Genomic DNA, 12,778 nt, shown 5'->3' on the forward strand with positions numbered 1-12,778 from the left:
GTGGTTGCCTATCAACCTCCGCACGAAACAAAAACTCCTCACTCTTGGATTCAAAGCTCTCCATCACCTTGCCACCTCTTACCTCTCCTACCTTCCTTCTTTCTACTGCCCACCCCGCACACTCCGCTCCTCTGCCGCGCACCTCCTCACTGTCCCCCGTTCACACCTATCCTGTCGTCGATCCCTGGCCCACGTCCTCCCGCTGTCCTGGAATGGCCTCCCCGCTCACCTTCGCCAAACTAACTCTCTTCCTCTCTTCAAAGCCCTACTGAGAGCTCACCTCCTCCAGGAGGCCTTCCCAGACTGAGCTCCCCCTTTCTCCCTCTGCTCCCCCTCCACTCTCTGCTCCTCCCCCCTCCCCCTTCACCTCCCCTCAGCTGAGCCCCCTTTCCCTCTGCTCCCCCCCCACCCTCTGCTCCTCCCCCTCCCCTCAGCACTGTCCTCATTTGTATATATTATTTATTATCCTATTTATTCTGTTAATGAGATATACATCCCCTTGATTCTATTTATCGCGATAATGCTGTCTTGTTTTTGTTTGGTTCTATTTTGCTTTGCTGTCCTTCTCCCCCGCTTAGACTGTGAGCCCATCATTGGGCAGGGATTGTCTCTATCTGTTGCTGAAGTGTACATTCCAAGCACTTAGTACACTGCTCTGCGCATACTAAGCGCTCAATAAATACTACTGAATGAATGAATGAATCCAAACTAATTTGCTTGTGCCTAGCCCCACCCCAGCACTTAGTACGGTGCCTGGCACACCTAGTAAGTGCTTAAATACGATTAAGAAAAAAACAAACAAAACAAAAACACTTTTTTATACAACATTTGGATTCCAGCAAACTACTGCAAAGGAAAGCAGCCTGGCCTAGTGGATAGAGGATGGGCCAGGGAATGGGAAGGACCTGGTTCTATTCCCAGCTCTGCCGCTTGCCTGCTGGGTGACCTTGGGCAAGTCACTTCACTTCTCTGTGCCTCAGTTACCTCATCTGGAAGGGAGCCTGTAAGACACAGATTGTGTCCAAACTGATTAGCCTGCATATACCCCAGCGCTTAGAATAATGCTTTACGCATGGTAAGCATTTAACAAATACCATCATTATTAAATACTGTGTTATCAAAAAACTGCATTGTGTCAACCACTGCTCCAATTGGGAATAAGGAGCTAGGAAGAAGATGATATAAAAATTCCCAAACGTTTTGATTATTTCTTGTACAATTGGTATATTTTTCTTTTCTGCGTCGTATATTTTTCTAGACTAACGGTGTGCATTTGTTGGAATAACATTAGTTAATACACATAGAAATTAACATCAGTTGCAGCTGCACAAGTTGTTTGCCAACGAGAGGTAGGAAAACAGAACTGGAAGAGAAGGCATACCGAAGATACCTAAAGGCAGTCAACACTTTCTAACGTTTTTTAGACACTTTTAATTAAGACACTTTTCAGAAAAAACATCCATCTTCTGTTCTAAGTAATTGCTTTTCTCTTTGCTTCACTAGCACCACTATCACTGCGAACACCACATTTCCCCCCCACCCTTCAACTCCATGCTAAAATTATCATAAAGCGCCAGAATTGCATAAACGATGCAGACCTGAAGCAGTGCAAAGACAGAGTAAAGCCGGATAGCATCCCTCCTTGATTCCAACTACAGTTCCAGGATGGGTTGGCGCATTTGCACTACAACAGGTTTGTTAACCTGGCAAAATACTTCAAGATGATCTGAAGGATATATACCGGTTAACAATTGTTCGTCTTCAGCGTATATATTACTCAGCGCCTGATCTTCCGACCCAGGGGCAGTGACGGGGAAGAGGAAAACAGGGCTTTTCGTGAAGCTCCAAAGAAGGAAGAGACTTGAGGAAAGGGCTGTGAGCACAGCTAGCGGACTGTCCACCAGGGAGACGCCCACTTCCCTTCAAAACTGAAGTGGCTCTGTCCTGGCTTTCTCTCTGTATCCCCCGGTCCTAAAGGGACAGAGAGAAGACAGAGGGGCAGTGTGGAGGAGGCAGAGGGGCTGTGTAGGTCACAGACACACACTTTCCACTACTGGGGGAGGGACAGGTAGGCTGATTTTTTTTTAAACCATCCCTCCCCAGTGAGGCAGTTCAGGGCAGGGGAGACTCTCGAGCCAGGAAGCACAGCCTGGCCAGTGGAGGATGGTGGTGGCCTGTTCCTACAACCCAGCTGGCCTCAGCTGCCCCTCGTGTCTTGCCAGAGTTGAGCCCATTGAGGGCCAGCCCGTGCCTAGGGACCTAACACACCGGTACCCGATCCTGACGGACACACGTCCGGGGCTCCATCGCAGCTACGTGGACGTATGCTTTTGTACTGTACTCTCCCAAGCTCTTAGAACGGTGCTTTGCACATAGTAAGCGCTTAACAGATACGACCGAATGAACGTGGGGTTGGGTCTCAGACTGCCCTCTGTGACTGGCAGGGCGAGACAACACCATAATAACTCTTCTAGACCGTTAGCTCCTTATATTCTGTTATATTGTACTCTCCCAAGAGCTTAATACAGTGATCTGCACATAGTAAGTGCTCAATGAATACAATTGATTTGATTGATTCAACCCGTTCCTAGGGATTGGTACTAGAACTAAATGGTCCGCCCAGACAAATTCGGAAACCAACCAAACACCTCTTATGCACCTCGCTCTCCTGTCACGGATGCCTATTAGTATATTCCTACACTGCTCTGCTTCACATTCATTCATCATCACTATGTGCTTCGACTGTGTGACGACCAATTCAAAGCTGTGGTAAGGCTCGATGGTCCCCTATCCTTAGATAGTGTCAGGTCTGAATCGCACTCTGAAAAATCTCTATATTCTTCTATTAGGGCTAATTTCTCTCCATCTTCTGGTAAAATACCACCTTCACAAAAAATAAAAGCCAATGTCACTGCTTCCATGTCAGATTCTTCCAGGATGTCTCTAGTGTATTAATGGAACAAGGCACTGCTAATTTTCAGAAACTCCTGCCCAGGCCCAGGAATGTCTAATTTGGATCCTACTGTTTCCCCAGAAGGAGCTCGGTCTCTCCTGTCTTCTTGCCATTCCTCATCGTGGCTCTCAGGGCCCTCAGTTTCTTCCTTTATGGACTGCCATGCTGATTCCCGGGGATCCCAAACCAACGTCGCTCCGCACCATTGAGGAGATTCTATCCCAAGGCACTTTCACTACATTGCAGAGAAAAGCTACTGCAGTGCCTTCAGCGTCCCCCGCTGTCCACCTGCTAGCCAACCATGCTGCCCTCCCGGGATCACGCAGCAGTTCTCCTCCGAGGAGACTCTATCCATCCCACCCTGCCTCTCACCACCAGGTAGGAAAGAGATAAATGCCCACAGAATGAGGCCTCCACAAAACCCCGGGATGACTGGTGGTTGCTGTGTCTCTGGTTATGTCCTCAACACTGAGCTCTGAAGAACCTGCAATTCTGCTCCTCTTGCCACAGCACCCTGTTAATTTTGCTTTTATTTTGTGAATTTGTCTGATGTGTTATGTTTCATCATTCTGGATTTTTCTGTCTTCAATCCTTTCTCCTTTAGATTATGAGCCCCCTGAAGGGTAGGAAGCATGCCTGATACGCACCTGTGTATTCTCTCCCAGTGCTTAGTACAATACTCTGCACGCAGTAAGCACTTAATAAATATTACTACTAATACTTCCTGCTTCTCGTTCTCCAGTTCCCTCATTTGGCTCTCTAAATTAATAATAATAATAATAATAATAATAATATTGGTACTTGTGAAGCGCTTACTATGTCCCAAGCACTATTTCTAAACGCTGGGGTAGATACAAGGTAACCGAGTTGTCTCACGTGGGGCTCAAAGTCTTAATCCCCATTTTCCAGATGAGGTAACAGAGGCACAGAGAAGTTTAGTGTCTTGCCCAAAGTCCCCCAGTTGATAAGTAGCAGTACCGGGATTAGAGCCCACCACCTCTGATTCTCAAGCCCGCGCTCTTTCCACTAAGCCACGCTGATACTTCTATACCACAACAGCTCCCGCCACTGCACCAGCACCTTTCCTGCTGATTGGAAAAGCAGCATGGTTCAGTGGCTAGAGCACAGGCCAGGGAGTCAGAACGTAAATGGGTTCTAATTCCAGGCTCTGCCATTTGTTTGCTGTGTGACCTTGGGCAAGTCATTTCACTTCTCTCTGTCTCAGTTACCTCGTCTGTAAAATGGGGATTGAGATGGTGAGTCCTCTGATTTGCTTGTATCCACCCCAGGGCTTAGTATAGTGCCTGGCACATAGTAAGCACTTAAGAAATAACACGATTATTATTATGACTTCCTCTCCCTGGGCCCCTCCGCCCTCCCCAGGCCTTTCCGACTCCCTCTCAGGGTGTCCTGTTGCCACAATTCCTTAACATCACCTTTCCCGTTCACTCCTGGCCTTCCAAGGCAGGTAGCGTCCAGATTTGATTTTCAGGCCCGGAGTTGGGCATAAGCCCTGTAAAAAGCAAAACCTAGAAATTGAAAATGAAACAGCTCTCTAAATCAACTAGCCAATGGAAATCAAGTTTACTGGATGAAATTCCAATCATACTCTTATCCAACTGACAAGGGGGGTAAAAAGTTCTGAGAAAGAAAATGGCCATTCAGACAACAAAGCAGAAGGAAAACAAATCTAACTCCATTTTCCCTGGGAGATTATATTTCACAGTATCGTTTATAACTGTTCGTCTAGAGATAAAAGCAAGAGGGTATACTTAGTTTGTTTTTACAAATTAAACAAATGGGCAATCTAGTTTCTCTGTAGGTAACTGTGGAGATACTGTGGTGTCTTTTGTTAAAATGCTACTTGGGAACATCTTATGGTTATTAGATGCATCATACCAGATTTTCCTTTACATACTGTATGCTATCAGTACACCAAAATCTTCTCCAGGTAAAAGAATCATCCCTTTGAGAATCATACCAAATCAGGAAAGACAAAAAGGCCAGTCAAATAAAAGTGCTGAGGCAAAAAAAAAAAAAATAGGACATCTGAGAAAAGGCAACAAATGCTGAAAGGCTCTGTGAAACCATGCTATTCAGTAAGACACACATGCTTGATGGGTTTAAAATTAGACTTACCAGCTGTGTTTTGTTTCAATCTTTTTGTTTATACGGATAATATTAAAAATGATGAAGACTGGTCATAAACTCCATCTAATTAGGAATGTGACCTAGTGAAAAGTATTGCGGGAATTTACTATGTAACATGGAGCAAAATGCTTCACCTTCCCTGAATAGGAATTTCCTACTGCTTTCAGCCTTTTAATTCAGATACTCTGCAGTCAAGATGGGGCATGTGTTAGTGGATTAACTCTGGCTGGGTTCCAGTTTCACCTTAGGGGTGGGCTATGTCTTACCCCCACATTAAAGTTAGGTACTGCTGCTTCTCCTATGAACTGCAGAGTGAGTCTAAATTACCCTGTTTGTCACTGCACAAGCTGTAAAACACCAATCTCAAGCAGCGTGGCTCAGTGGAAAGAGCATGGGCTTTGGAGTTAGGGCTCATGAGTTCGAATCCCAGCTCTGCCACTTGTCGGCTGTGTGACTGTGGGCAAGTCACTTAACTTCTCTGTGCCTCAGTTCCCTCATCTGTAAAATGGGGATTAAGACTGGGAGCCCCACGTGGGACAACTCAATTACCCTGTATCTACTCCAGAGCTTAGAGCAGAGCTTGGCACTTAGTGAGTGCTTAACAAACATCATAATTATTATTAACACTATTGGAAAGCTGTGAAATTTCAAGGATGCCACTGACCCGAGCAACTCAAGGAACGATGTTATTTGAGCACTTATGCTGTGCAGAACACTGTACAAAACACTGGGGAGAGTTAGTCCGTTAGAGAAGCAGCGTGGCTCAGTAGAAAGAGCATGGACTTGGGAGTCAAAGTTCAGGGGTTCTAATCCTGGCTCCACCACTTGTCAGCAGGGTGACTTTGGGCAAGTCATTTAACTTTTCTGTGTCTCAGTTCCTTCATTTGTAAAATAGGGATTAAGACTGTGAGCCCCATGTGGGACAACCTCATCACCTTCTATCCCCCCCAGTGCTTAGAACAGTACTTTGCACATAGTAAGCACTTAACAAATACCATTATTATTATTACATTCAACTACAGCCTTACAGGCTTCCAACATAAAACATTCTGAGATACTCAAAAACACACTATAGGTGGCACATTTCATTCTGTACAGAAAGGGGGAGGAAGATAGAACCCTGGACCCTTTAAAGAATCCTGCTCCAGGATCTCCCCTCTCCTCAAGTCCCCAAACTGCACTCTGGTGACCAATTTCCAGGAGTTAGAAGGCAATGGGAAAGCAGGCTGGGAGAAAGCCAGAGAGAATGAGGAATGATGGTGCTCTCCTGACCAGAGGTCTTTGAGGCGCTTCCTTCTGTGCTTTCAGAAACACCTCAGGCAACCCTGAAACTGCTCCTTGCAAATCTGGCACCTGCCAGCTCTCAGGAGGAAGAGACACCAGGTTGTTTACAAGAACCTAAGCGTCCAGGCCCTGCCTCTGCCTCCAGGGAGACAGCTGCCTTTCTGGAATTAGGTCCCTGAAGTTAGGGTGAGGGAGAGCACTGGGGGAATGGAGGTCATCTCTCAGAGTCCCTCTGGAGGCTGGTACTCCATATATGATTAGGGCTAGATATTGGGTAAACTCATTCATTCATTCAACCGTATTTATTGAGAGCTTACCGCATGCAAAGCTCTGTACTAAGTGCTTGGGAGAGTACAATGTAACAATAAACACATTGATAATGGGGAAACCTGGTTAGAAACCAGGCTTAGGGCTTAACAAATTTGGGTTTAGGTTCAGCCAGACAAAATGACCGACACCCGATCCTCTCCACCTTTTTCCGTCTGGATGTAAGTGTGCCTTCTTTGACTCCTGTAGCCTTTTATGTTAATTGTACAGAGGACCACAGGAGCAACCGTTCCAACACCTTAAATCTTTTCACTGCCACGGAGGAGTGGATGAAGACCTTTTATTTCCCTATCAGCTTCAATAGTTGACTTCTACTTCTGATTAACTTAATTTAGCTTCTCATTCTACCTACCTTTTCAAACCCATCAACCAACGGTATTTATTGAGTGCTAACTGTGTGCATAGCGCTGTACTAAGCACTGGGGAGAGTACAATATAGCAGTTGATGGAGAGGTTACCTGCCCATAATCAATCAGTGATTGAGCACTTATGTGGGTGAAAAACTGTTCTAAACCCTTGGGAAAATTGCAATATAATAGAGTAGGCAGAAACAACCTTTGCTCACAGGAACTTACAATTTGGTGGGGGATATTATCTGAGTGATCCAAATCACGCTCCTTAAGAAGCACAAGTTTATTGTGTAACTCGGGGAACTCTCATAATATCTAATAACCTAAGACCCTCTTTAGATAAATCAAAATATCATCTTTGTCACAAACTGTTCTTGTTTGGCCCTTTATCATTAAAGGCTTACCAGCTGAGATTCCAGTTTTAATTTCCATGAAACAAGCAACTGTCAAAACCAAAACATTTTCAGGAAGAAAAATGTTCATTTTCCAATCAAATAATCTTAATCTCTCTGGATCAACCAAACTGAAGACAGAGAAGGGCAGCGGTCAGGGTTGGAGAGGTAGATTTGAGTATCACCTGCATAGAATCAATCATATTTATTGAGCATTTACCGTGTGCAAAGCATTGTACTAAGTGCTTGGGAGAGTACAACACTCTTACAGAGTTAGTACACACATTCCCTGCCCCAAATGACCTTACAGCATAGAGGGGGAGACAGACATTGTTATAATTGAATTACAGGTAATAATATTTGCCTTTGTTAAGCACTTACTATGTGACAAGCATTGATCTAAGCTCTGGGGTAGATATGATGTAATCAGGTTGTCCCACATGGGGCTCACAGTCTTAACCCCATTTTCCAGATGTGGTTACTGAGGCACAGAGAAGTTAAGTGGCTTGCCCATGGTCACACAGCAGACAACTGGTGGAGCCAGGATTAGAACCCACATCCTCTAACTCCCAAGCCTGTTTTCTTTCCACTAAGTGATGCTGCTTCTTCTCTGCACATTAGTGCTGTGGGGCTGAGACAGGGTGGTGGGTGAATACAGGATGCAAATCAGGGCAGTACGGAAGGGAGTGGGTGAAAAAGAAATGAGGGCTTAGTCAGGGAAATGATAGTTGAAGCCTTGGGAGTGAATGAATTCTCCAAGGGAGTGGGTGTAAATAGAGAATAGAAAGGCGCCTAGAACTGAGCCTTGAGGGACTCCCGCAGTTAAAGAGAAGGAGACAGAGGAGGAGTGTGTGAAAGAGACTGAGAAGGAGCAATCAGAGAGATAGGAGAAAGAGGAGAGGATAGTGTCAGTGAAGCTAAGGTCGGTTAACGTTTCCAGGAGAAGGGGGTGATCCACAATGTTGCAGGCTGCTGAGAGGTTGAGGGGGATTAGGATGGAGTAGAAACCATTGAATATGTCCTACAGAGACTTCTATATCTCATGATATACATATGGGTTCTATAAAATCACTGGCAGATTCGACTTATTCTTACCTCATCTTAAAATCAGGCTGTAGCCATACCACCGCTTTAACATGGATATCCCCCCCCCTCAATTTTTATTGGGTAACCATCAGGGAGAGTGGAGTGAAAGACTGGTGAGGGCCTTGTCTACCAAAGACTTGTTACCACCAAAGACTGGGAGAGAGGGAAGACCGGCAAGGGTCTGGAAATTTTCTTAGGAATTTTTTTTGGTCTTCAATCATATAGTCTCTTAGGGATCGCTTCCTGCGCTAGACCCTCAGTGGTGATAATTTATATGATGGACCAAAAGTATATATCGAGCACTTCTGTGAGAGCACTTTGCGAGCATACCAATAGAATTAATAGACTTGATTCCTGCCCTCACAAAATTTTCAATCTAACTGGGAAGATGGACATAAAGAGAAATTAAAGATGGACAGAAGTAATGAAGACATGAATGTTTACGGAGGGATATAAGAATCCAGGTTCTTAGGTGGCAATGAAGTCCCGAAGTGACAGATGGGGGGCACAGGACAGGAAGAAGATAAATTAACTGGATTACCCACAGGAGGAAAGTGAAATGGATTATCTTTCTCCAAAATTCCTCATTTGGAGTTCATGGGAATTTTTATGAGCAGTAACACAGGTCAAAATAACTTCAATAAAAGGTATTATTTCAAGACCTTCGTATTACAGAAATCCAAATTTAAAGCACAGCACACTTATGCCAGAGGAAATTATAAACAGTTAGTAATGTATGTTCAGTTGGTCCAGATTTTCAGCAACTGGCTATGTTTTATCTTAGGACACTTTTCTGACTTCTGATATTGTATAAAAGTGTAAAGCTTATCCTATGCAATACATTAAAATCTAAGTTCCCTGCAGTGGAATAATTATTAGCAGGAAGAGAAAATGATCTATAAATGTGCCCCTACATTAAAAACAAAATCCCTCCTTTAGTAAATTTGAGCAAGAAAGCGCTGATATCAATAATTTGAGATCTTCCGTACTATCGATTCAATCGTATTTACTGAGCACTTATTCTGAGCAGATCATTGTACTAAGTGCCTGGGAGAGTACAATCCCAGGGTTGGAAGGCACGTTCCCTGCCCACAAGGAGCAGTAAATCAATAGAATACTTTAGCAAATCAATATAACCATAGCACACAGTACGGAACAGCTAATATTTTCTTTTTGAAATCTGATTCCTCCCACTTCCCTGTTCATCTGAGAGAAATGAACTGGGTATTGTCAAATGTTGAGATGATGAGAGCTTTAGGCAGAAACAACAAAAAATAATAGAAATAATAATAATAACAATATGTTAGCACTTGCTAAGTGCAGAGTCCTGTACTAGGCCCTGAGGAAGATTAAACAATCACGCACAGCCACTGTACCAAAATTCTCCAGAGAAGTAAATAAACCTGCCCAAAGTTCCACAGCAAGCAAATGGCAAAACTGGGAATAGAATCCAGGTCTCCCAACTCCCAGTCTCATACTCTTTCTGCTAAGTCCTACTGGAAAGAAATGGTGTACTTTTGCCATTCATTTTCTCTCCCCCTCCACCCATTAATGAACAAATGCTCTTTCCACCGGGCCGCAGTGGGAAGAAACGGTGTACTTTCTTTTCACTTTCTCTCCCCTCTCCACCAAATAATGGGCAAGAATGTCAAAGAAAAAACGCTTTCATATACAAATGAGAGGAAAAACAGCAAAAACAAATACCTCAGTATGCTCTATTTTTCCTGATTACACCTACTACAGGTTATTAGGAAGTTCTGGGGAAGGAAAAAAACCCTCTTTTTTGGCTTCATTTTAATCCCAGTGAAACAGTCTGCTGTTGTTTTACAACTCCCCCAAATTCCTGCTGCAAAACAAATAGAAAAACCAGAGCAGCTTCCACCTACTACTTAATGGCCACGGTGGATCCTACCTTGTTTTCAATCCAGTGAAGAGAGGATCGGTTACTAGTATCGAGTCACTATTCCGTAAGATTTGCCTCGAGAACTCCCGGTTGGCACGAGTAGGCGCAGTGGTGCTTCTTGATTGGCTCGGTTATATGCACAGCCCTGGAAAGTTGATCTCCAAGGGAGTCCCGGGACACATTCGTTTACTTGGCAGAACAAATTCAAACCCACAGCCCTTGACCGTCTCACTGTTCCAAAGAATCCCAATCTACAGGGGGACGTCCTGAAGTAATTGCGATCTCGGGCGGGTTCATCTTTCCCACCTCCCGCAAATCACTCCTAGAAATGTGCCAGTTTCTAGTGACCAGAGTCATTAAAGAATAATATACTACTAGGACTAACAAAATAACCGAATTCACCACACCACTTCAACCAATAGGAAAAATCAGATTTTTTTTTTGTTAATGATATCTGTTAAATGATATCTGTTTAGGGCTTAGTCTGTGCAAGCACATAGCACTGGGGTAGAGACAAGCTAATCAGGTTGGACACAGTCCCTGTATGACATAGGGTTTGCAGTCAATCCTCAATTTACAGATGAGGTAACTGAGGCACGGAGAAGTTAAGGAACTCACTCAAGATCACACAGCAGACATGTAGCAGAGCTGGGTCACGTCCTCCCGCGGTCCTGGAACGCCTTCCCTCCTCACCTCCGCCAAACTGATTCTCTTTCCCTCTTCAAAACCCTACTTAAAACTCACCTCCTCCAAGAGGCCTTCCCAGACTGAGCTCCTCTTCTCCCTCTACTCCCTCTGCCATCCCCCCTTTACCTCTCCGCAGCTTAACCCTCTTTTTCCCCTTTTCCCTCTGCTCCTCCACCTCTCCCTTCCCATCCCCACAGCACTGTACTCGTCCGCTCAACTGTATATATTTTCGTTACCCTATTTATTTTGTTAATGAATTGTACATCGCCTTGATTCTATTTAGTTGCCATTGTTTTTCGAGATGTTCTTCCCCTTGACTCTATTTATTGCCATCGTTCTCGTCTGTCCGTCTCCCCCGATTAGACTGTAAGCCCATCAAACGGCAGGGACTGTCTCTATCTGTTGCCGACTTGTTCATCCCAAGCGCTTAGTACAGTGCTCTGCACATAGTAAGCGCTCAATAAATACTATTGAATGAATGAATAATTGCCTACGTACATCCACCTTTCTGATTTCTATTTTTTTGAAAGTCTGACTCTTCTGTGCTCTCTCTCTCACTTCCTTCCCTTCTTCCCTGTAGCTTTCACGAGACCCCTTAACCTCCACTGAACCCTGGACTAATCCCTTGTCTCCCCAGTTCCCTCTCCTTCTGCCCCCCATCCATTCACCATTCTCCATGCTTTGAATTCATTTTTGTATCTTCATTGCAGATACACAAGTCTGCTGAGTCCAATCAGGGACCTTGGTGGTGCTGCTGCTGCTGCTGCCAGGTCTGCAATAGAATATCACTTATACTTCAGTCGTATTTATTGTGTGCACGCAATATGTACAATATAACAATAAACGGACACATTCCCTGACCACAACGAGCTTACATTCTAGAGGGGGAGACTGAGAATAATAGAAATAAATTATAGCTACATACCTAAGTGCTGTGGGGATGGGAGGGCGGAAGAATAAAAGGAGCAAGTTGGGGTGACCAAAAAGGGAGGTAGGGAAGAGGAGAGGAGGGCTTAGTCAGGGAAGGCCTCTTGGAGGAGCTGTGCCTTCAATAAGGCTTTGAAGCGGAGAGAGAGTAATTGTCTGTCTGATATGAGGAAGGAAGGAATTCCAGGCTACCGGCAGGAGGTGGGTGAGAGGCCAGTGGCACGACAGATGAGATCGAGGTAATTTATACATGGGCCCAGGTCTCTGGCAGGGCAGGAGATATGTGTTCATGGCATGGAATCAAATTTTTTGATAGGCCCGTTCCAGGGCCCTTACCCCCATCACCCCACTGGTGGCAAGATCATAGGAAGCTTGAGTAGAAAACCAGGGTGACAGTGTGTCATAATGGAACGAGCCTCGGGAACTGCAGTAAAAATGCAACGTTAGTGCTTCCTGCTGGCTTTGGAGTCCAACAACCCTCACTAAAAACAAATAAAAATAGTCTCCAAAATAGCTAGCCTCCTAAAAGGAACACAGGCCAGAGGCAGCAAACTGGGTTCTAGTCTCAGCTCTACCACTCATCTGTTGTGCAACTTGGGACAAGTCACGACTTCTTTGGGCCTCTAGCTCCTCTCCTGTAAAATGGAGAGCGATACCCGCTCTCTCCAACTGGAATGCTCATTTGGGAGAGGGAGTCCAGCACTTGGCCCGATGTCAG

The 12,778-nt window shown here is 44.8% G+C and overlaps 1 protein-coding gene across 2 annotated transcripts in view; it reads right to left on the minus strand.

The window, feature by feature from the left end:
- Positions 1-11,819, minus strand: part of SNX7 (sorting nexin 7) — a 79,688-nt gene extending 67,869 nt beyond the window's left edge. The window contains exon 1 of one of the 2 annotated variants that reach the window (XM_007664205.3): positions 11,802-11,819. In XM_007664205.3, the coding sequence (XP_007662395.1) occupies positions 11,802-11,804 (3 nt within the window). In that variant the 5' untranslated portion in view covers positions 11,805-11,819. Of the gene's footprint in view, positions 1-10,455; positions 10,555-11,801 lie in introns of those variants that run through there. The other variant, XM_029062994.2, reaches the window with a different exon arrangement.
- Between the last annotated feature and the right edge of the window lie 959 nt (positions 11,820-12,778).

Source organism: Ornithorhynchus anatinus, chromosome 4 (assembly GCF_004115215.2).
Source record: "Ornithorhynchus anatinus isolate Pmale09 chromosome 4, mOrnAna1.pri.v4, whole genome shotgun sequence".
Taxonomy (NCBI): domain Eukaryota; kingdom Metazoa; phylum Chordata; class Mammalia; order Monotremata; family Ornithorhynchidae; genus Ornithorhynchus; species Ornithorhynchus anatinus.